This window comes from Cnephaeus nilssonii (assembly GCF_951640355.1).
Source record: "Cnephaeus nilssonii genome assembly, chromosome: 6".
NCBI classification, from domain to species: domain Eukaryota; kingdom Metazoa; phylum Chordata; class Mammalia; order Chiroptera; family Vespertilionidae; genus Cnephaeus; species Cnephaeus nilssonii.
Genome location: NC_137077.1, coordinates 90,721,455 through 90,747,242, shown reverse-complemented (window position 1 = coordinate 90,747,242; position 25,788 = coordinate 90,721,455). Strand labels below are relative to the sequence as shown.

The 25,788-nt window shown below is 41.5% G+C and overlaps 1 protein-coding gene across 6 annotated transcripts in view; it reads right to left on the bottom strand.

The window, feature by feature from the left end:
• CCDC77 (coiled-coil domain containing 77) overlaps positions 1-25,327 on the bottom strand; it is a 46,888-nt gene extending 21,561 nt beyond the window's left edge. The window contains exons 1-7 of one of the 6 annotated variants that reach the window (XM_079775402.1): positions 25,228-25,327; positions 22,558-22,628; positions 17,759-17,812; positions 15,737-15,790; positions 15,547-15,648; positions 12,260-12,402; positions 1,128-1,224 (exon numbers count right to left, since the gene is read on the bottom strand). In XM_079775402.1, the coding sequence (XP_079631528.1) occupies positions 1,128-1,224; positions 12,260-12,402; positions 15,547-15,648; positions 15,737-15,790; positions 17,759-17,779 (417 nt within the window). In that variant the 5' untranslated portion in view covers positions 17,780-17,812; positions 22,558-22,628; positions 25,228-25,327. Of the gene's footprint in view, positions 1-1,127; positions 1,225-12,259; positions 12,403-15,546; positions 15,791-17,758; positions 17,813-22,557; positions 22,629-25,227 lie in introns of all 6 variants that reach the window. The other 5 variants (XM_079775401.1, XM_079775399.1, XM_079775398.1 and 2 more) reach the window with 5 other exon arrangements.
• Positions 25,328-25,788: the final 461 nt, after the last annotated feature.

The following is a 25,788-nucleotide window of genomic DNA, read 5'->3' as shown; positions in this document are numbered from 1 at the left end:
TAAAAACAAACAAAGAAAACCTTCAGGGTAATTTAGTAATATCTGCTTGTTAAAAAAGTGGTCTTTGCCTGGCCAGTGTGGCTCAGTAGTTGAGCATCAACCTAGGAACCACGAGGTCACGGTTTGATTCCCGGTCAGGGCACATGTCCCGGGGTGGGGGCTGTGCAAGAGGCAGCCGATCAATGATTCTCTCTCATCACTGATGTTCCTATCTCTCCCTCTCCCTTCCTCTCTGAAATCAATAAAATATATATATATATATATATTTAAAAAAGTGGTCTTTGACAAGGGCCTTTAGGAAAGTAATGGAAACATAGAAGTATACATATGTAGATATGGATAAAGATGCTCACTGGGGCACTGTTTAGAGAAGTAAAAAAAATGTAAATAGTATATACACATATATTCCTATATGAATGGCAAAACAGCTTTATGTCTAGGGTTTATAATATGGGAGACTGCCATTTTTATATGTTAGATTTCTGTGTTTATTTTTAGTAAAGACCATGCATTATTTTTGTAGTCAGCATAAACAAAGATTAATAAAGAAACTTGAGTATTGAAACTTAAGTCTGGCCCTAGCTAGTTTGGCTCAGTGGATAGAGTGTCAGCCCATGGACAAAAGGGTCCCAGATTCAATTCCAGTCAAGGACACATACCTCAGTTGCAGGCTCGATCCCTGACTCTGGTAGTGGTGCATGCGGGAGGCAACCAATCGATGTGTCTTTCTCACATCGATGTTTCTCTCTCTGTCTCTTCCCCTCCCTTCCAATCTCTCTAAAAATCAATGAAAAAATATCCTCAGTGAGGATTAAAAAAACAACCACCACAAAACAACCAATTTTCCTTTCTAATCTCATCCAAAACATCTACTCCTCTGTGCTTTACATTTCCAAGTAGTGAAATGGGTAAATAATGCTCCTTTCCAAAATTTTTGAGGAAAAAGAATAAAATCAGAAAGCATTTTGTAACTATAGAAAATGCTTTGAGAACTTATGTAGACATGGGAGTATGATATTCTCCTTCTAACTTCTTTAGCAAGCACCAAAATATCTCTGATTATGGATCCAAGACCATATTTTGTTAAAGCCATGTTTACCATGCTATCTATACCAAAGATTACTTACTTTGTTGGGAGGCTCCTTATAAAAATAGGTCACTTCTCCAGTGTCTGTTCCCACAAGAGCCAAGAGATTCTGAATCTTTTTCTTGTCTTCTAGCTCCCTGTAATTCTCATAAAGAGTAAGCACACATTAAGTCCAGAGTAAGTAAATTTTTTTAAAGGACCTCCCTTCTGACTTACTTGTTTAAATAATGGTAACCTCAAACTAAAATTGAATAGGATTTATTTATACCTCAGCACTAACTTTGAAAACATCAGGTACTTATACTTAGGAATTCAGAGAGAAGGGGCCAGAAACTAATTTCTTAGTTGGTTCTAGAAAAGCATTATTGTGGGTGGTAGGCACATTGCTCCTCTTCAGGACTGATATAAGTTCACTAGAGTCCCGGTGCACGAATTTGTGCACGGGTGGGGTCCGGCCGGCCCGCCCTGATTGGGGCTATCAGGCCTGGCCGGCCCAGAGGAGGGGATGCGGGAGGTTGGCCGGCCGGCCCGCCCCTGATCGGTGTGTGTGTGGGGGGCGCGCGGTTGGGGACGGGGCCAGCAGGGGGGAGGGGCCGTGGGAAGTTGGCCAGCCCTGCCCCCTTGCTGAACTCCCAGTTAAGAGGACAATTTGCATATTAGCTGGTATATAGGATTCTCCCAACTACCAGCAGCACTGTAGGCTGTTGCTCACAGCTGAATCTCTCTCCAGAACTGACATCAGTTAAGGGGGACTGCCTTAGCCAAAGAACAGTCTGTACCCAGTGCCTGGCTAAGGAGGGGTACAAAAGCCCAATCCCCTTGTCTCAATTCAGGATATTGAGACACCCTGTGGCATTGGCTGAGTCTGGCTGTAATTGAATCACAGTTAAACTTCTGCCCAATCAAACTTTCCTTATTCCCTCATAAGCAGTTATTCCTGAAAACCCTCCCCAATAAACCTCCTGCAAGTAAATTTCCATTGAGAGTATGTTTTCCAGGGAGCCCAACTTAAGACAGTTTATATCAGACTAGAGGCCTGATGCACGGATTTGTGCACTGGTGGGGTCCCTCCGCCTGGCCTGCACCCTCTCGCAATCCGGGACCCCTTGGGGGATGTCAGACTGCCAGTTTTGGCCTGATCCCCACAGGCCAGGCCGAGGGACCCCACTGGTGCATGAATCCATGCACCAGGCTGGTTTCGGCCCACTCCCTGCAAGCCAGGATGAGGGACCCCACCAGTGCACGAATCGGTGCACTGGGCCTCTAGTATGCATGTAAGATATTTGGTTAATCTCTCTCCTCCCCTCTTCCTTCTGAGATTCGTCGTCTGTTCCATGTTTCCATGCCTGTGCATTGAGCGTCTGCCCCCTGGTGGTCAGAGAACATCATAGTTACCAGTAGAACAGTCGAACAGTCACTTAGGCTTTTATATATATACATATGGACCAAGGACATAAACTCTAAAATGAGATTTCAGAGCCAGTGATATCAAGATGATTTATGGAACATAAAATTTTTAGCAGCAAGACAGATGGGAAGGCTCAACAGGTAAACAGGGTATAACTTAAACTGAAATAAATCGAAGAGGGAGGGAGGCTGATCATGGTGCCCTATGTAAAATCACAATCCCCATTTTCCACACCTCAGACAGTTTTAAGACCCAGAGACTATGACCTGAAGGATGAATTGGGTCACCCAGTGACACCAAATCAAGTGTACATGATAATGATTTCCCTGGTCCTTCCCCAAAGGGCTTATGGCCATTTATTCAAGTAATTGTACAATGGGGAAAAAGAAATACCCAGGCATTTCAAAGATTGCTAGATATATGGACTGAGCTGACATTGATACCTGGTGACCTGAAGCATTATCATGGCAGTAGGGCATATGGGAACCATGTAATAAATGGAATTTTAGTCCAGGTCCAGCTCACAATGGTTTCACTGGATCCAGGCTCAATCAGTGACCATTTCCCCCATCTCCAAATGAGTAATTGGAATGAACATATTTGGTAGTTGGCAAAACCTCCAAATTAGTTTTTTGGCTTCTGGGTTATGCTAAGTTGGAAGCCTCTCTAACTGCCTCTCCTCACCCCTAGATGGTAAATAAAGACCCAAAGAATGTACAGGTGAAGGCCTCCATCAAACCCTCATTTCATTCACAAGTATGACCTATGCAAAACCAGACTGATAATAGTAGACAACTATGAAGTACTAGTAGGTCCCAATTCAGTAACTATGCTCAATGTATTATTTTTGCTATAGCAGATTACCTTGGTTTTAGGTATATGATATGTGGCTACTGATTAAGCTCATGTATTCCTACCATTCCTAACAGGACCATAAGCAGTGCTTATTCATGTGTGGTGAACAACAGTATACCTTTGTAGTCTTTCTCTAGGACTAAGTCTTTTCTGCTCTATAAAATCAGTCCAAAGGTATAGAGAGCGCCTGGGAAGGCACATGGGCATTTCTTTAAATTGTCATTGAATCCAGTGGCGTCAGCAAAGCCACACCCTGGAAACACATTCTGCCAAAAGGCAGAAGTGTTGTCAGCTTGACCTTCATTTCTGCCCAGATGCCAGGGAGTGGGTTCTATTGTGTAAATCCAGCCAAGCACCAGGAACGAATACGACCCAGGCCTACCCTAGAATGCAAATAATCTCCTTTGTCTTGACTTTTAGTAAAACTTCCTGGTATTTGGGGTGTAAAATAAACATGCTGCATCAGCTCTGGGTCACTGTCTCTCAGAAGAGGGCAGCGGTCCCACCCAGCCCCAGCTTTTTATTTCTATCTCTGTGTCTGTCTTTTTCTTTCATTTTTTCTCAATCCCCAGCTGCCCCTACTCAGGAACTGGACCGCTCTCTAGCCACGCTGGACACAGAAAAGAGAGAAATATTTACACAAAGGGACCAGGATCTGGCCATCCTATAGATCAGCGGTCGCCAACCTTTTGGACCTCACAGGCCACCAATGGTCCACGGACCACCAGTTGGTGAACACTGCTATAGATTACATTAGTTCACTATTGGTGATATATTAAATCAGACTGGATAGACAAAAAATGGTGCCCAGCTGGTGTGGTTCAGTAGTTGAGCATTGACCTATGAACCAGGAGGTCAGGGTTCAATTCCCAGTCTGGGTACATGAATGGGTTATGGGCTCAATCCCCAGTAGGGGGCCTGCAGGAGGCAGCCAGCCAAGCAATGATTCTCTCTCACCACTGATGTTTCTATCTCTCCCTCCCTTCCTCTCTGAAATCACTAAAAAAATAAATAAAAGAAATGGCAAATGCATTAGAATCCTTGGTAAGATACATGTGCTCCAGAAGGTTTGACGCAAACCTTACAAAGCACATCTGTGAAGTTTTAGAGGTCCACTCTAGTCATGCCAGAACATTCCCTTCAAAGTAAAGGACAAATTACTGCATCTCACACCTATCATCACCAAGAAGGAAGCATAATGCAGAGAAGGACTCTTCATGTTCTGGAGAAAACATGTTCCATGCTTTTGAATAATGCTCTGACCCATATATTAAGTGACATGGAAGGTGAGCTTTCAGTTGAAAAGAAGTTCTGCATTAGGTCAAAGCTAGAACTATTAAGGAGATTGAATGAGTAATAAAAAACTTGACAAACAAAAACCCTAGACCTCATAGCTTCACTGGTGAATTACACCAAACATTTAAAGGTCTATACCAATCATTCCCAAACTTTTCCAAAAACTGAAAAAGAGGCAACACTTGCTAACTCATTCTATGAATCCAGCATTGCCCTGATACCAAAGCCAGACAAAGATAACTACTACTGACTAATATCTGTTATGAACACTGATGCAAAAATACTAGCAAACCAAATTCAGCAGCATACTAAAAGGATATATACCACAATTAAGTGCAGCTTATTCCTGGAATACAAGCATAGTTCAACATAAAGATCAATCAATGTAATATACCACATTAACAGAATGAAGGGGGAAAAACATAAAATCATCAATTGATAAAAAAAAATGCATTTGACAACATTCAACACCCTTATATGATATAAACACACAACAAACCAGGAATAGAAGAAAATAACCTCTATAAAACAAAAGCCCTATATGAAAAACCCAAGCGAACATCATACTCAATGGTTAAAGACTGAAAGTTTTCCTTTAAAATCAAGAACAAGACAAGGGTGCCCACATTTGCAACTTTTATTTAAAACTAGAGGCCCAGTGTATGACATTTGTGAACTGGGGGAGGGGGTCCCTCAGCCTGGCCTGCGCCCTCTTTCAGTCTGGGACCCCTCGGGGATGTCCGCCTGATGGCTTAGGCCCAATCAACGTAGGGATAGGGCCTAAGCCAGCAGGCGGACATCCCTCTCACAGTCCGGGGCTCTCGCAGTCCAGGACTCCTTGCTCCTTACCACCCGCCTACAGTGGAGGCAGGGGAGGCTCCCGTCACTGCCGTTGGGCTTGCCAACCATAAGCCTGGCTTCTGGCTAAGCAGCGCTCCCCCTGTGGGAGTGCACTGACCACCAGGGGGCAGCTCTGCGTTGAGCGTCTGCTCCCTGGTGGTCAGTGGGCATCATAGTGACTGGTCATTCTGCCGTTCAGTCGATTTGCATATTAGCCTTTTATTAAACAGGATAGTATTGGAAGTCCTACCCAGAGCAAGTAAGCAAAAAAAGAAAAGATATGCAAACTGGAAAAGGAGAGATACGATCATCTTTGTTCATGGATGACATGATAAAAACCGTAGAAAACCGTAAGGGTTCCACCAAAAATATCAAACAAAACAAAATCCAAAACACAACTCTTAGAACTAATCATTGAATTCAGCAAAGTAGGAAAACAAAATTCAACATGCAGAAATCAACTGCATTTCTATACACTAACAATGGACAATTAAGAATTAAACTTACCCATAGACACAGACAGTGGGTGGTGAAGGCTTGGGGGAAGGGGTGAGAGAGGGCAATGGGTGAAAAAAAAAGGGACATATGTAATACTTTCAACAATAAAGATTTATTAAAAAAAAGAATTAAACTTACAATAGCATCAAAATAATACACAGGAATTAACTTAAGTGAAAGGCTTCTACACTGAAAACACTGCTGAAAGGAATTAAAGAACAAATAAATAAATAGAAAGACATCCCATGTCCATGGTAGGAAGATTTAATATTAAGATGTCAATATTACCCAAAGCATTCTACAGATTCAGTGCATTTCCTATCAAAATCCCAAATGACATTTTTTGCAAAAATAAAAAAATTCATCCTAAAATTCATATTAAATCTCAGGAGACAAAATAGTCAAAACAATCTTGAGAAAAGAACAAAGCTGGAAAACTCACACTTCTCAATTTCAAAACTTACTATAAAGCTACAATAATCAAAACAGTGTGGTACTGGCATAATGACAGACATATAGGTAGACTAATAAAATAGACAGCTCAGAAATAAGTCCCACATATAAGGTCACATTATTTTCAACTTAGATGGGGGAAAAGAGTCTTTTCAACAAATGGTGCCAGGAAAACTGGATATCCATATGCAAAACAATGAAATTGCACAATTACCTAACAACACATTCACAAAATAATTCAAAATTGACTACAGACATAAATGTAAGAGCAAAAACCATAAAACTCTTAGAAGAAAAAATAGTGACATTGGAGACAATGATTTCTTGAAAATGACACCAAAGGCAGAAGAAACAAAAGGAAAAATATACAAATTGGACCATATGGAAATTAAAATTTGTGCATCAAAGAACAGTATCAACCGAGTAAAATGACAGTCCTCAGAATGGGAGAAAACGTTTGCAAATCACTCATCTGATAAGGGGTTAATATCCAAAATATATTTTAAAATTCTTAAAACTCAACAACAATAATAAAACAAACAATCCAATTAAAAATGGTCAAATGTCTTGAATAAACATTTCTCTAAAGAAGATATATGAATGACCAATAAGCATGTGAAAAATGCTCAATATCACTAATTAGGGCAATGCAAATCAAAACCACTTGAGTACTACTTCACACCCATTACAATGGCCATTATTTTAAAAAATAGAAAACCAATGTTGTTGTGCATATGAAGGAAGTGAAACCCTTGTGCACTGCTGGCGGGAATGTACAATGGTACAGCCAGTATGAAAAATAGTATCATGGTGCCTCAAAAATATTAAACATAGAAACAGCATTTGATCCAGCAATTCCATTCCGGGTATTTATCTGATGAAATCCAAAACACTAAATTGAAAAGACAAAGAAAGAACCAAGATGGCAGCATAGGTAAACTCAGTACTCGCCACATCCCACAACTACATCAAAATTACAACTAAAATACAGAACTATCATTCAGAACCACCTGAAATCTGGCTGAATGGAAGCCCTACAACTAAGGAATTAAAGAAGCCACATTGAGAATGGCAGGAGGGGTGGAGGCATGTATCAGGCTAGTCCAACACCTACGTGTGGCGTTTCTTTTTTTTTAAATCATATCTTTTAAAAATATATATATTTTTATTAATTTCAGAGAGGAAGTGAGAGGGAGAGAGAGATAAAAACATCAGTGATGAGAGTCATTGATCGGCTACCTCCTGCATGCCCCACACTGGGGATCGAGCCCACAACCCAGGCATGTGCCCTAACTGGGAATTGAACCATGACCTCCTGATTCATAGGTCAATTCTCAACCACTGGGCCATGCCAGCCAGATGTGTTTCTTTAATTGGAAGGGATATCTAGGTTGCAGAGGCCTCCCCTGAGGAGCAAGGGATCCTAGCCCCACACCAGACTCCTCAGCCTAGGGTTCTAGTGCTGTGAAAAGAAGCCCCATAACTTCAGGCTATAAAAAACAGCAGAGGGGGAAGGGGTAAAAAAAACAAAACCAGCCGAAACCAGTTTGGCTCAGTGGATAGAGCGTCAGCCTGCGGACTGAAGGGTCCCAGGTTCGATTCCGGGCAAGGGCATGTACCTTGGTTGCGGGCACATCCCCAGTGGGGGGCGTGCAGGAGGCAGCTGATCGATGTTTCTCTCTCATCAATGTTTCTAACTCTCTATCTCTCTCACTTCCTCTCTGTGGAAAAATCAATAAAACATATCAATAAAAAAACACACACAAAAAAAAACCAGCAAAGATTGTGACTGAGTGACAAGGTGGCTAATGGAGACCCAGACAATTGCACGGACTTACTCAGATTCACTCCCCAGGGAAGAAGTGGATTGTCTGGCATTGGAGCAAGAACTTGAGATTGGCTTTGTCCCATACAGGGGTGCTCGTAGCAGTCATTGTTCCTATGCTGAGACCTCCCCGCCATCCCAGAGCTGACTGGCAGGGGTCATATCTGAGTCTCTATCAACCTGGCTCATACTGTTAGCTCTGCCCTGGTGATTCACTGAGACCCTGACTCACCCAATTTGCAGCCCCACCCAAGCTGTTTGCAGTGGCTTTTCCATATGAATGGCCTGTCCTGGCTCAGGCTTCAGACTTTCCTAAAAACTCTCAAACAAGCAACAGCTGGTGTCAGTATGTCCCATACCACTCAATAAGAGGCCCCAGGCCAGCACTAGCAACAGCCTGCCTTGCTTTACAGCTTGTCCTCTCCTAGGCACTTCCAAGCCCAACACAAGTAGCAGCCATGTGCAGATCGCTCTGTAGCTCCTCATGGGGAGCCCCAGGCAGTGACTGACTTTGCACCTCCAGCAGGGCCCCAAAGCCAGTGCACCCAGTGGACAGCTTCAGACCATGCCAGATTACAATTCTACACATTCACGAGTGACACACTCAAGGGACAGACTCAGTGAACATCAAAGCCCCACTGAAGCAAGTCCTGCTCCATAGGGGTGTCTCCCACACAGCTCTTCCTCTATAGTCGCAGCTGGTCCTCAAAGCCAATTAGCCTGGGGGTCAATTCCTCCCAGTGATGCCAACACCAATCAAGGCTCAACTACAACAACTGTGCACACAGCCCACACGAGGCTCACCTAGAGTGCCCAGCTCAGGTGGGGAGGCTGAGCCCACTGGGCCCTCCAGGACACCTACTACACAAGGCCACTCTACCAATTTCAGGAGACATAGCAGCTCTACCTAATACATAGAAACAAACACAGGGAAGCAGCCAAAATGTGGGGACAAAGAAACATGTCACAAATGAAAAAACAGGAGAAATCTCCAGAAAAAGAAGTAAAAGAAATGGAAGCAAGAAAACTACTACATATAGAGTTCAAAACAATGGTTATAAGGATGCTCAAGGAACTTAATGAGAACTTCAAGGAACTTAGTGAGTACTTCAAGGAACTTAGTGAGAACATCAACAATATAAAAAAAGGATCAGTTAGAAATGAAGGATACACTAACTGAAATTAAGAATAACTTAGAAGGAATCAACAGTAGAGGATACTGAGAATCAAATCAGCGATTTGGAATATGAGGAAGTAAAAACACCCAATCAGAACAGCAAAAAGAAAAAAGAATCCAAAAATATGAAGACTAAGGAGCCTCTGGGACAACTTCAAGCAAACTATTCACATCATAGGGCTGCCAGAAAGAGAAGAGAGGGAGCAAGAAGTTGAAAACCTATTTGAAGAAATAATGACAGAAAAAATCCCTTACCTGGTGAAAGAAATAGACATACAAGTCCAGGAAGCTCAGAGAGTCCCAAACAAGATGAACCCAAAGAGGCCAACAAGGAGACACATTATAATTTAAATAATTAAATAATTATTTAAATTATAATGTGTCTCTTTGTCTTTAACCTTTAAAAAGGTTAAAGACAAAGAGAGAATCTTAAAAGCAGCAAGAGAAAAGCAGTTAGTTGCCTACAAGGGAGCACCCATATGACTGTCAGCTGTTTTCTCAACAGAAACTTTGCAGGCCAGAAGGAAGTGGCAAGGACATTATTCAAAGTGAAGGACCTACAACCAAGATTACTCTACTCAGCAAAGCTATAATTTAGAATTAAAGGTCAGATAAAGAGCTTCACAGACAAGAAAAAGCTAAAGAAGTTCATCACTACCAAACCAGTATTACATGAAATGTTGAAAGGTGGAGGAGGAGGAAGAGAAGGAGGAGGAAGGAGAAGGAGCAGGAGGAAAGAGGAGAAAAAAAGAGGAGGAGGACAAGAAGGAGAAGAAAAAGAAGGAGGAGGAGGAGGAGGAGGAGAAAGAGGAGGAAGAAGGAGAGGAGGAGGAGAAGGGGAGGAGGAGAAGACAAAAAATAGAACAATAACATGGCAATAAATACATATCTATCAAAAATTGAATCTAGCCCTGGCTGGTTTGGATCAGTGGATAGAGCATCGGCCTGCAGACTGAAGAGCCCCGGTTCGATTCCAGTCAATGGCACATGCCTGGGTTGTGGGCTCGATCCCCAGTGGGGGGGGCGTTCGGGAGGCAGCCAATCAATGATTCTCTCTCATCATTGATGTTTCTATCTCTCTTTCCCTCTCCCTTCCTCTCTGAAATTAATAATAATAATTTAAAAAAGCATATATATATATATGTATATATATTAAAAAAGAAAGCAAGGTGGCTTCAAGTGGCTGGGACTAAATAAAATTTTTAAAATAAATTAATAAACTGTCAGATTTTTAAAAAAATGAATTTAGCCCTAGTTGGTTTGGCTCAGTGGATAGAGCATTGGCCTGCGGACTGAAGGGTCCCATGTTTGATTCCGGTCAAGGGCACATGCCTGGGTTGCAGGCTCGATTTCCAGTGGGGGGCGTGGGGGAGGCAGCCAATCAATGATTCTCTCTCATCATTGATATTTCTATCTCTCTCTCCCTCTCTCTTCCTTTCTGAAATAAAAATGTATTCAAAAAGAAATTGAATCTAAAAATCAAAACAAACAAGGAATCTAATGAACAAAACAAACTGATGAATAAAATATAACCAGAGGCATGAAAACAGAAAAGACTGACAAATCTCAGAGGGAAGGGAGGAGGAGGCAGGAAGAGATTAACCAAAGAATTTATATGCATATATGCATTACCTATGGACATAGACAATAGGGTGATGAAGACCTGGGATGGGGCAGACGGGTGGAGGGGGGCACAGGGGGTGGGGAAGGAAAGGAAGACACCTGTAATACTCTCAACAATAAAGATTAAAAAAAAAAAGCAAAGACATATGCATCCATATGTTCCACTGCAGCATATTTACGCTAGCCAAGATACAGGAGCAACCTAAGTGTCCATCAATAGATGAATGGATAAAGAAATGTTGCAATATACAATGGAATATGACTCAGCCATAAAAAAAATAGTGAAACTTTGCCATCTGCAACAACATGGATGGACCTACAGGGTACTGTACTTAGCGAAATAAATCATACAGAGAAAGAAAAATGCCGTATGATTTCACTTATATGTGGAATCGAAAGAATAAACAAACAAGCAGAATAGGAACAGACTCATAGATAAGAAAATATTCTGATGGTTGCCAGATAGGAGGGAGTTTGGGGAATGGGTGAAAAACAAAGGGATTAAGAAGTACAAATTGGTAGTTACAGAACAGTTATGGGATACAATGTACAGTATAGGGATTATAGTCAATAATATTGTAATAACTGCATATGGTGCCAGGTGGGTACTAGTTTTATTGGGGTGATCACTTTGTAAGTTATATAAATGTCTATTCATTGGGTTGTACACATGAAACTAATGATACTGTACATCAACTGTAACTGAAAAGTACAAAATTATTATTTTTTAAAAGTGTACTATAGTGGATGCTGTGGACACTGCTCAGATACCACCTTCAGGACCAAGACCCCTATCCCTCAGTTGTTGAATCCTTCTCTAGGGATTGCCTTTGGCTGAAGGGGGCTGCCTCTCTCAAGTTTACACCCTCTCCCTGGTCGCAGGCTACATCAAATGACTGATTGCTGTGAAGGTACAAAAGTCTGACTCCTTTGTCTCTGAAAAGCTGTCCAAGCCTCAGAGCTCCCTATAGGGTTGGCTAAAGCCTCTGTTACCACTGTATCACACACAGTTCAAATTCTTCCCCTGCTCAAGTCTCCTCACAGATGTCAATTCTTGAGAGCCTCCCTACTAACCTGCAGGCAAATCTCCATCTCAGAGCCTTTTTCCTGGGAAATACAACCTAACAGGATTACCACAGAGAAACTTATCTTAATTTAGAAATATAACTCCCACATTTCCCTTCTCCTACTTGGTACCTGATTCTCAGTCGATCATTTTCTGAGTAGAGGCGCAAAACATGTTCCCGTTCCTGGAAGAGGCAGACTTGCATATCACTTAGAGCTTTCTGCAATTCAGCAATCTCTTCTTCCCTCTGCTGCAAATCCCATTCTAGTTTGTGCTGGGAAAAAAAAAAGTAGTTGAAAAGATTGAGCCTCACAGGAGTATCTCTTATTGGATATGGAAAAGTGAGTTTTTGTAGAAATATTACAATGTGAATGTTTTCACCAATACAGACGTCCAATGACAGCAATAATAAGTTGTATATTGACTTGAGTTAAAAAGCTACAGGGTGAGTATGATGTTTGCATATAATGTCAAAGCTCTCATATCTTCCTTTTACAGACTATAAAATCCAGAATGCCAGATGACTCACCTGTTCTATTCACAATTTTTAAAAAATGCTTTCTATTCAATAAGCGTTATGAAATTATGGAACACAAAGAAGAAACAGTATGTTTCCGACCTAGAGCTGAGGAATTTTGTGGAGAGACAGACATGCAAACAAAATAATTATTTAATGGAGGAATATGCCTGGTAAAATGATAGAGGGAGAAAGTACAGCAGGAGTAAAATCTCTGAAGCCTTTCTGGAAAGTCAGAGACCACCATCAAAAAGTTGAAACTTGGCCCTGGCTGAATGGCTCAGTTGGTTGGGGCATCATTCCATACACCAAAAGGTTGCGGATTTGATTCCCGGTCAGGGCACATACCTAGGTTGTGGGTTCAATTCCCAGTCAGAGCACATATGGGATGCAACAAATCAATGTTTCTCATGGGTCTTTCTCTCTTTCTCTCTCTGATTAAAATCAATAAAAAAACATATCCTTGGATGAGGATTTTAAAAAAAGTTGAAACTTGCAAGATGAAGACTGCTAGAGACAAGATGAAGATGGGTACTCTCAGGAAAGAGAACAGTAAATACCGAACCATCAAAAAGTCTTAAATGTTTGGACAACTACAAGTATTTCAATGTTACTGAAATGAAAAGTGAGAGGCAGACTGAAGAGGTATGACAATGAAGGCTGGGATATTGGTTAAAGAGGATATTACAATAATGCAGGTGAGTTATAATGAGAGTTTTAACTAGGGTTGAGGCAATATGATGAAGATGTAATGGATTAAGGGATATTTAGGAAGCAGAATCAATAGAACTTACTAAATAGTTGAATATGGGGGCTGGGCATAATTACAGGCAATCATACCATTGAGTAAGACAAAGAATAAAGAAAAAAGTTAAGAGATAAGAAATGGAGGATAAGAAAATGGTAGGGGTATACATGGATGTGTGGATAGAGTTGAAAATCAAGATTAGTTCAGATATAAACATATTAACATGGAGTTCAGGAGAAAAGACTCAACATTAGCTATTTGGATGTTATCATTCCATATGAGGTGGTATGGATAAAAATAAGACCATTTATGGTGGAATGTGCAAAAACACTGACATTTAAGATTAAGGAAGGGGAACCATTAATGGAGACTGAGAGCTGAGATAAAAACTGGAAATCAAAAGGAAGAGTTTTTTCAGAAAGCAGAGGTCAGTAGTGTCAGATACTACAGAGGTCACAAAGAGAAGAGATCATTTTGGCAAATGGGTATTAGAGACCACAAGAGTAGTTTTAATAGAACAGTAAGGAGAGAGACAAAACTGCAGCACAGAGTCCTGAGTGGGTGATAAAGTCAAACTATTCCAGAAGTAGTGGGGCTAAGAAAAGAAAGAGCTATCTATACAAGAGAATAGTTAGAGGGGTAAGCACAGCTCAAGAATGGTGTTTATCCTATAAATTCTAGGCCTCCACATTATGGCCCAGCTCAAAAGCCAATCCTTCTAGAAAAAAAAAAAATGGTGTGGCTTTGTGTGTTTGTTTTGTTTTTAAGTTGGGAAAGACATGAGTATGTTTATATACAGTACTGGGGAGAAAAAGCCCATGTTATGCAAAAGGTTAAAAATAAAACACAAAGAGAAGAGAGATGATGAAGAAGGGTTTATTAGAAGAAAAAGGGATGTGGACCAGGTTAAGTGTTGAATCCATTCAGCTCAAAGAGGCAAAGATATCTTGTCCCTGAAGTAATAAGAAAGAAGAGAGATGGACACAGGTAGGTAACATTGTGGATCGGTGGGAAGGAGTCACTCATGACAGCTGGTTTTTCCTCTGTGAACCAGGAAGCAAGACTGCCTGAGAAGAGACGGCTAAGATGGGGTTGCAGGCTGGAAGAGAGTAGAGAAGTTACAACAGCACAGGTGGGGAGGGAGAAGGAACTGACTAGGGATAGGTAAGGAAATTGCTGTATAGTGACTGAGAATACAGATGAATTTGTTTACCATGAGTTTATTTTATAACAATGTGACCTTTTCTAAGACAGTGATTCTTAACTAGAGGCGATTTTTCCTGTGCCCCAGGAGAAATTTGGCAATGTCTGCAGGCACTTCTGATGGTCACAACTGGGGGTGTGGTGAGGGTGTGTGTGCGCGTATGTGTGCTACTGGTATCTACTAAACATCCTACAATTCATAGGATAGTCCCATGGTAAAGAATTACCAATGCCAAAATGTTAATCGTGCCAAGGTTGACAAACCCTGCTCTAGGAGACTAGGATTCAATTATAGCTAGAATTTTAGTTATGCACATGGAGCAAAAGAATAAGCAAGGGGTCCTGTGCAGGCAGTACAGTTATTACCAAAGTGAGGTGTGACGGGGTTCAGGTTAGAAGGGAAGGACATGATGTTAGAAACTGACATGCAACACTTGGAAAACTGAAAGGTCAAGGAGCCACGGAGATAATAATAAAGTCAGGTGTACAGGGCTGAAAGAATTAGAAATATCAGAGAGACCGAGACATAAAAGTTTAAGATTTTAGAGATTTTTTTTGGGATTATGGTCTAATGAGGGACACAAAGGGTAGGTTGCGAGGCTGGGGTAGAAGGGAATTGAAAAATATCTGTTTGTGATACAAGCTGTCACTTCTAGATCTTCTCTCAGTCATAAGTACACTTCATCAGAGTCCTAAAAGGAAATGTATCATCTCTTTTTTTAAAAATATATTTTTTTTATTTTTTACAGAGAGGAAGGGAGAGGGATAGAGAGTTAGAAACATCGATGAGACAGAAATATCAATCAGCTGCCTCCTGCACACCCCCTATTGGGGATGTGCCCGCAACCAAGGTACATGTCCTTGACAGGAATCGAACCTGGGACCCTTCAGTCCGCAGGCCGACGCTCTATCCACTGAGCCAAACCAGTTAGGGCTCATCTCTGTTTTACCTGTCCTTCACAAGCTTCTTTGTACTGCTCCAGTTTCTTCAGCAGGTCCTCATTTTCTGCCTCACACTCAGCCATCTTCTTTTGATAATATTCCAGAAGCTCCTGAGAAGGGCAGAGAACAGCCAGACGATCTTTGATGGAAGGCAAAGGAGTTGACTCCACTGAATCTGAGAAAGACACTCCCTTCCACCTGGTAGAACCACTGAGGCCACACGCAGCACCATGCTTGGGAAGAGTTCTCGGCCTATGTGAAATTAGAAAGGACATATTCATGAAATTGTTTAAACATATATAAAACAATTTCTTAAATAAAAAAACAGGTTTATGTTCTTAAAGTGTGTATAATTAATGAATTTTTAAAATTCATTTTTAAAAAATGGAATATAAAGTAAGACCAGATAGTAACAGTTAGAAAATTTAATACTATAAGATATACACTAACAGGAATAATTATATACTGCTGGTGAAGTGCAACTTGGTGAAACTACAGATAAATGAATTGGTGGAATCTAGTAAAATTGCAATTCCTCTTGTTCTAAAGAAACTCATGCACATATGCACAAGGTGACACATAAGAAAATGTTCATAGTAACATTATGTAAGAGTCAGCATTAGGAACTACAGCCAAGTTGCTAACCGTACAACCACATCAGATTCTAATCTCTACCACTGGAGACATTTGAATGACACAGACCAAGACTATTCAAGTTCTAAGGGTAACCAAAGGTTGAACAAGAAGCATTTTTAAGCTAAAACAATGAAAGTTAGAAAATAAATGATGCAGAAGTGAAGGAACCCTCATGTGAATATTATTCCAATTGGGTTGACTGCAATTTATAAGGTAAGAAAAAAGACAGCAGAGTGAAGAAACTTGATTCCAGAAGTCCAGAGTTGTAGTTAATGATCATGGTCAGCACTTTTAATAAGTGAGCATGTATAAAAGAGATATTAAAATTACTTTCAACTAATAAGAAGAAAAAAACTAATACTATATCTCAATCATTAAAAGCTCGTGAGAGCACTGGCCAGTGTGGCTCAGTTGGTTGGGTATTGTTCCGTGTATAGAAAGGTTGCCGGTTTGGTTCCATCCCCAGTAGGGGTGTGCAGGAGGCAGTTGATTGATGTTTTTATCTCTCGCCCTCCCCTCCCCTCTCTCTCAAAATCTATTTTAAAAATCTTAAAAAAAAAAAAAAAAAAAAAGCTAGTGACAGAAATAGTCTTTTACTTGATGTTTCATGTTTCCAAGGCAGCTGCCTAATAACAAATGAACTAAGGCATTTCTGAGACTTTGCAGATGAGACTGTGGCAGTGAGGATGAGGAAATGTGTCATGCAGCAAGGTGGCGGCAGAACCAGAATCCCAAGTTCCCTGTATATGCTGGCTGTTTCTTCAGTAATCCAGGAGGCACTGGCACCTACTAGGCCCACTCAAACTGTCTGGATTCTGGTATTATCATTTCATATACACTACTTTTTTTTTTAAATAAATGTACTACTTTTTAATCTAAATTCCACATAAGAAGAATAGAGAAATGAGTCTAATATAGTTCAAATCCAGAGTTTGGAAGTATGTTGCCAAAACTCTTCTAGTTCCTAAACTAACTTGCACTAAGGCTACAGAAATTTTGAATTTTTTTAAATTAAATTTATTGGGGTGGCACTGGTTAGAAGCCTTGATTCTTTTTTTTAAATTATTTTTATTTTTGTTAATCCTCACTGGAGGATATTTTTCCATTGATTTTTCTTTTTTAGAGAGAGTGGAAGAGAGAGGGAAAGAGAGAGAGAAACATCGACGTGAGAGAAAAACATCAATTGGTTGCCTCTTGCACAAGCCCTGACCAGGACTGAGGAGGAGCCTGCAACCGCAGGTATGTGCCCTTGACCAGAATCGAACCCGGGACCCTTCAGTCCGCAGGCTGATGCTCTACCATTGAGCAAAACTGGCCAGGGCTTGATTCTTTTTTAAAAATATATCGTTACTGATTTCAAAGAGAAACAGAGAGGGAGAGAGAGATAGAACGATGAGAGAGAATCATTGATTGGCTGCCTCTTGCACGCCTCACACTGGGGATCAAACCCACAACCCAGGAATTTGCCCTGATCGGGAACCGGGCCATGATCTCCTGTTTCCTATGTTGACGCTCAACCACTGAGCCACAATGTCGGGACAGTCTTGATTCTTTAACAACTCAAAAAATAAGCAAATGTCTTACTTTCTGCAGACAGGGGTACATGTGGGGGTAAAGTTCATGCTGTCCTTTTCACACCTGTCAAATACATAAAAATTCAGAATGAGAGGGCAGGAACAGAACAAAACAGTATAGAACACACAGACCGGTTCCCTCTCCAACATTACACGTGCCTGCTGGTAGAATGTGATGTTTTAAAATGTAGTACTATTCTTTAAAGTAGTTCTGAATCCTGAAGTTCTATGACTCTTGAATTTTCATAAGGTATTCTTTGTTATTATTATTTTCAAATAAAATCAGAATGGCATTTAATATTTTAAATGGATAAGCACAAAAAGAAAACTCTACTGAGTATGAAGGTTATCTGCAACAATGCAAAACAAACTTACAATCCTTCTGCTGAAATTATAGGAGAGGGAGATGCAAAAAGTTTATAATAAGCAAGAGATAGTAAGTGGAAATTAAGGTAGAGGACCCATTATGCTAAATTTAAGATAAATAAAAAGCTATTGATATTATCTTTTTTTAAAATATATTTTTATTGATTTCAGAGAGGAAGGGAGAGGGAGAGAGAGAGAGAGAGAAACATACTTGATGAGAGAGAATGTGGGGCCTCCTGCACGCCCCACACAGGGGATCGAGCCCACAACCGGGCATGTGCCCTGACCGGGAATCGAACCCTGACCTCCTGGTTCATAGGTCGACACTCAACCACTGAGCCACGCCGGCCGGGCTATTGATATTATCTTTATTTAGTGTGTGCTGTAGCTATTGTTTTATCTTAGAGAAAGAAAATATATTACTTATAAGCTTTAAAAGGTTCATTCACGATCCCCATTCCAATTGACGATAGATGTTTTATTTTTCTTAGAGAAAGTTTATTTAGAAAGTTACAGAGGTAGCAGAAGTGAGCCAGCTAGGCTGTGTAGGCTCAGAAAACAAGTTATAGAAGCAAAAAAGAGCCCTTGGAAGAAGAGGGGGAAGGGAAAGGCACTGAGTGCTACTGAGATGGAGAGCTGCTGTGAAGACAGATCCTAAATTCCTCTACTTTGAACAATCTTATCACAGAGATTTACAGGAAGAGAAACCTTAGGGAAGGAATACCAAGGTGAGGGAGGGAGAAGGAAAAGAGGGGGAGGAGACAAGGGGAAGAGAGAGAGTAGGGGAGAAAAGGGGAGAGGGAGAGTTTTTTTTTTTTAATTAGCTTTGGGGAAAGCTTTCTTATCAAGCATGCTTTATCAATGCATTATGATTTTGAGCCAGTCAAGAGATGATGTATCCCTGGCCAGGGTTGCTCAGTGGTTAAGCACTGACCCATGCACCAAGAGGTTGTTGTTTTGATTCCCAGTCAGGGCACATACCCAGGTTGCAGGTTTGATTCCCAGTCAGGGTGCAGAAGGCAACTGATTGATGCTTCTCTGTCTCATTGATGTTTCTCTCTCCCCCTCCCCCTTCCTCTTTCTCTAAAAATCAATGAAAATATATTAAAGAAAAAAAAAGAGATGATGTAATGTCCTGTTCTTATGTTCTACCTAGTATATATCTGCTTACAATCTTCAGTCCTTTGGGGAAGATTTTTGTGAAAAAGAGTGAGGAGATAATCACTATTGTTAATTCTGTAACCATTTTCCTGCTACGAACTCAAGTGCTTCCCCATAGTCATTGAAACCATTTTTTCATTGGCTTCCAGGACACCACATGTTCCTGATTCTCCACCTTCCTCACAGGACATTAATTTTCAGTCACTGGTAATTCTTCCTTGTCTTTATCTATACTTACTAGAGGCCTGGTGCACAGATTAGTGCACCAGTGGGGTCCCTTGGGCTGGCTGTGAGGATCGGGTCGAAACTGGCTTTCCGACATCCCCCAAGGGGTCCCGGATTGCAAGAGGGCACAGGCCAGGCCGAGGGACCCCACGGGTGCATGATTGGGGCAGGGGAGGGACCATGGGAGGGCTCCAGGGCGTGTCCGGCCTGGCTCGCCTAGTCCTGATCGGCCAGACCCCAGTAGCAAGCTAACTTACCAGTCGGAGCATCTGCCCCCTGGTGGTCAGTGCGCATCATAGCGACTGGTCGCACAGACAAACGGTTGGACACTTGGGCATATTAGGCTTTTATTATATAGGATTGCCTTGGTGACCTCATGAAATCTCATGGTTTTCAAGTGTACACCTCCAGTCCTTCCTCTGCCTTCCACTCAAATTCACACATATCTGACCACCCACTTCATATCTCCATTTGGATGTCTAACAGGTCTCACAAGCTTAAGTCCAAAACTGAGCTCCTGATATATACCTCCTACCACCAAACCTGACCTTTTCTCAGACTTCTACATCCCAGTAATGATTAATACTATTCCATCAGTTGTTCAGGACAACAAACTTAACCTTTTGCACTCGGATGTCGAGTGTGACTCTACACGGTTAGCATTAGAATAAAGGAATCGAGAAAAAAGCAAGCGAGTGCAAAGGGTTAAGAGAGATTTTACTCGTCTCTTTGTCTTATATGTTACTAGAGGCATAGTGCACGAATTCGTGCATGGGTGGGGTCCGGCTGGCCTGCCCTGGTCGGGGCCAATTGGGCCAGGCCAGCCAGGGGAAGGGGCCGTGGGTGGTTGGTGGGCTGGCCCTGCCCCCGATCAGGGTGGGGGGGCCAACTGGGGGCAGGGCCGGCCAGCTCCACCCCTTGGTCAAACTCACAGTTGAATTCCCAGTCGAGGGGACAATTTGCCTATTAGTCTTTTGTTATGTAGGATACTCAACCTGTTAGCAAATCCTAATGACTCTATCACCACCATATCTAAAATCTGACAACTACTCAGATTTTATTTATTTATTTTAATATTTTTTAATTGATTTCAGAGAGGAAGGGAGAGGGAGAGATAGAAACATCAATGATGAGATAATCATTGATCAGCTGCCTCTTGCACACCCCATACTGGGGATCGAGCCTACAACCCGGGCATGTGCCCTGACTGGGAATTGAACCGTGACCTCCTGGTTCATAGGTTGATGCTCAATCACTGAGCCACGCCGGTTGGGCCAACCACTCAGATTTTAATCATGCCCTAGTCCAACCTACTATAATCTCTTGCCTGTGTGCTTCCACTTTCAATTCCACCGCCTGCAGTATCTTCTCAACACAGCAAAGTGAGTACTTAAAATATGTCAAAACACAAACCTCCTTTGCTCAAAAGCCTCCAATAACTTTTCATTTTACTCCGAGAGCCAAGTTCTTTAAGATGGCCTATAAGGTCCTCCATGGGTCCAGCTATCTCATTACTTCTGTGACCTCTCTACTATTCTCCCCCTTGCTCACAGCTCCAACAATACTGGCCTCTTTGCTGTTCTTGAAACATACCAGGTGAACTACTTCAGAACTCCTGCACTTGCAGTTCTCTGTCTATGATACGCTTTTCCCATTTATCTACATGGCGCCGTCCCTCTCCTTCAGGGCTTGAATGTCTCCTTCTTGGTGAAGTCCTCCCTGACACTCTCGCATTCCCTCACTCACCTTCTCTATTTTCATTTCTCCACAACACTTATCACCATCTGACGTATTTTATTTATTGGCTCCTCACACTGAAATGTGGAAACTCACTAAGGGTAGGCATTTTTTAAAAAATCCTCACCTGAGGATATTTTTTCCACTGACTTTTAGAGAGAGTAGAAGGGAAGGAGGAGGGAGAGAGAAACATCGATGTGAGATAGACACATCAATGGGTTGCCTCGGCCAAGAGCCCCAACCTAAGGCTGGGATCAAATCTGCAACCGAAGTACAGGCCCTTGACCGGGAATTGAACCATCGACCCTTCCTTCAGTCACCGGCAAACACACTAACCATGAGCCAAACTGGCCAGGGCATGCAGGCATTTTTTTTCTACTGTGTTCACTGCTGCACCCCCACTAACTAAAATAGTGCCTAGTTCATAGTAAATGCTCAATAAATTTTTTTTTCTTTACCTGAGGATACGTTTTTATTGCTTCTTAGAGAGGAAGGAAGAGAGAAGAAGGAAGGAAGAGAAAGAGAGAAACATCGATGTGAGAGAAACATCAATCGTTTACCTTCCATACACACCCTAACCGGGGATCAAACCTGCAACCTAGGTATGTGCTCTGGCTGGGAATCAAACACACAAACTTTTGGTATATGGGACAATGCTCCAATCAATTGAGCCACCTGGCCAGGGCTCAACACATTTTTTAAAATAAATAATCTTAATCCTCAATATGAATTTGACTATTCAAAATATTTTTTTTTTTACTATCCAATCTAGCTAGAAAATGTCTATCTGCTTTTGTCATTCCATCTGCTTTCTTCTACCAGCCAACCCTCAAAATATGCCATCTTCCTTTTTAAAAAAAGTATTTTTTTATTGATTTCAGAGAGGGAGAGACAGAAACATCAATGATGAGAGAGAACCATTGATGGACTGCCTCCTGCATGCCCCACACTGGGGACCGAGCCCACAACTCAGGAATGTGCCCTTGACCAGAACTGAACCTGGGACCTTTCAGTCCGCAGGCCAATGTTCCATCCATTAAGCCGAACCAGCCAGCGGCCCCCTCCTCCCTTTTTTAAAATATATTTTTATTGATTTCAGAGAGGAAGGGAGAGGGAGAGAGAGATAGAAACATCAATGATGAAAGAGAATCATTGATCGGCTGCCTCCTGCAGGCCCCCTACTGGGGATTGAGCCTGCAACCTGGGTATGTGCCCTGACCTAGAATCAAACCCGGGACCCTTCAGTCCCGACACCTTATGCACTGAGCCAAACCAGCTAGGGCGCCATTTCCCTTTTTATTCTCTTGTTTAAAAGATTACCTTCCTTCTTCAAACTTACGTTCTTCTACAAAACTCCAAATTGGGCCAATTTGACTCTAGTAGAAAATAACCTAGAAAATTAAAATGGTAATAGGGTTGGTATGATAGATACAGGTGACATTTTAAAATATAGTTTTACTGAAATATAATTCACATTCCATACAATAGAGTTGTTTAAAGTGTATCATTCAATGATTAGTATATTCACAGATAGGCCCAACCATCACCAGTCAATTGTACAACATTTTTATCACTTAAGAAGGAACCATATATCCTTTAGCTATCACCCCTGTGCTCCACCCCAGTCCTCCCCGAAGCAACCACTACCCTACTTTCTGTTTCTATAGACCTTCCTATTATGGACATTCATATGAATGCAGTCATACAGTATGTGGTCTTTTGTGACTGGCTTCTTGCACTCAGTATTATGTTTTCAGTACTTGCTGTGGTATGTGTCAGTACTTCATTCCTTTTTATGTCCAAATAACATTACATTTTATGAATATGGGTGACATTTTAAAGATAAATATCACTGTTCTAAAACTACTTAAGAGTAACTTGAAACTTTAAAGCAGCCTTCCAACAACCTGCAATCTCTTCTCCCTCACAGACAGTCTCACTCCTCCTTCTGGACTATTGCAAATCTACAAAAAGTTGTTTATACTCACATTTATTTTGTTTTATAATCGCTAACAATCTGACTTCTACTACATCTGCTCTTGGTCAGCAGACATACAAATTGCTCTTTTGGGTTCCTATCTATTATCCAAGAAGTCACTTCTTGATTTGTATGCTTAATTTGTCAGTGTTGATCACCCTTTTCAAAAAATATTGCTTTGTAGTTGAGAGCGTGGACTCTGAAATCAAACAGACTTGAGTTTGAGTCAAAGGTCTGTCCCTTTTTAGCTGTGTGACTTCAGGCAAGTTACTTAATCTTTCTAAACTTCAGTTACTTCTGAGAAAATAGGGAGAACAGCATATTTGTTATAGGTCAGTGTAAAGATTAAATGAACTAATGAATAAAAGGGCTGACTGAGCACAGTGTCTGGTGCACAATAGGCACTCAGTAACTGCAGATTATTTTTACTGAAAATGTTCCTCCCTTGGTTCAAAAGGTTTTGTCCTCAACTTTCTTTTTCTACTTCTTCTATCCATTTCTTTGGAAACATCATTATTTTCACTGCTTTTGTGATTACCTCTATCATTAAAACACTACCTGGCATAGAATAAAAACTACTTGTTAAATGAACAAATACATCTCTTTCAATCTCCTGATTTGAATTTCCAACTATGTAATGGACATTTTCATGTTTATGTCCCATTGGACCTTGAAATGTTTAACAAAAAGAGAGAAAAAATCACTCAAATCATATATTTTTTAGCACCTCAAAATGAACACTTCCTAAACCTAAAACATCATCTTTTTCATCCTAACATGTTCCTTCCGACTTTCCTCTTTTAGGTACTAATTCAGCAACTTCCAAGCAACCTGAACTTGAAAATTTTAATTCATTATTTCATTATTACTTCTCTTGACCCTCTCATCCAACCATATAAAAATCATCTACAGTCTATCTCGACAATAACCATGCTAATTTAGGATCTCCCTATCCTCTTATCCACTCTACTACAATGGCTTCACTGTTCTACACACACCTGGTCTCCCCTGGACCATCTTCTTAAACATCATAAAAGTCATCAATAGGTTCTCATAGCCAAATGCATTAAATCAAACTCAGCCTAGAGGTCACTGCTTTCTTTCTGAGGACCAAACCCACCTCTCCTGCCTTATTTCCCTATACTCCCCTAAGCATGTCCTTGGTTTCCAGATAACTTTCTCGCCTGCTCACCTCCAGTTCCTCCAACTGGACCAGAGCTCCCTCCACTTTCATAATTTCACTTAATGAAATCCAGTCTGTACATAAAAACTCAAATATTCCCTCCTTCATCTCTTTCCTGAGTCTCTCCATCCAAAATGATCTATCAAAATTATCTAACTGCAAAAGAACTGCAGTTGTGATTCTCTAAAAGTGAACATATTAGAGTTCCTTGCTGCTATCATTTCTTCCATGACAGTGCATGTTCCTTGCAGGTAGAAACTGTGCCTCCCTCTTCCTTGTACCCCCCTCACTCTTCCTTGTACCCCCCTCCCTCCAAAAACGAATGCCTTGCCCTTGCTTAATGGGTTTCAGCTAGCTTGTATTCCTACTCCTCTGTGACATCCTTGTTTAGGTATATATTTTTTATAGCCTATCTACTTATAATTAACATTTGTTTAGCACTTTGGCATTTATTTTATCTAAGCACACAACAACTCTATGAGGTATTTTTATTATCCCTTAATTTAACAAAGGAGATTGAAACTTAATTAGACTAGTTTGGCGTGAGGGAATACCGGAACCAAAGTCCAGGACGTCCTAATTCTGTACTCCCCGTTTTCAACTCCCTCGTCGCTATAGCTCCTCAGTGCTCTAGCACCTCGAAATCTTTGCATCTTGTAACTTTCCCCTTCCGGTCCCCAGCCCTCCCGACGACCCCCCCTGCCCCCCATATTACAGGCTCACATCCCTCTCTCCCGCACGGCTTCCGCAGTTACTTCTCCCTCACCTGGGCTTTCCCTCCCAAGGCCCCTAGCCGAGCCCCCTCCCCGGAAACCGAACCGGTACTCACGCCGTGCTAAGCCACCGGGTCACAGAACCCAACGGAAAAACAAAGTTAAATCAGGGAGCGTCGCGGCGCCACCGAACGTGCACGAATTCGTCCAATCGCCCACAACCTTACACACCAATAGGTGTGCGCACCAATAGGAAGGCTATTCACATAGAGGCACGCCCCACTCCGCCCTGGCCCACCTCTTACCGCGCAGAGATGCTGGGAAATGTAGTTTTCTTCTGCACACTGCTCTCTGGGCGGAGGATGTAAGGAGCCTAGAACCCAGCTCTCCCAGTGTGATGTTTGAGGTCAGAACGAACCAGTTCTGGGCACTCCCAAGTTTATTTTTGCTCAACTACGTTGTTTTCACGAAAAAAAAAAATGATGCAGAAACGCGATGCATAGTCATGGAAAGGACCACAGGATTATTATGTGTTGTAACCTACAAGAAGGTGAAGATAAGAAGATAGTTTCTCCTTCCATGCCTTGGTGTCCTGAGCCGAGATAGCGCCTGTGGCTCAATTTATATAGTCAGGGGATTATGTATATAAATGCTGTTGTTTTTGTTAGATAGCAGAT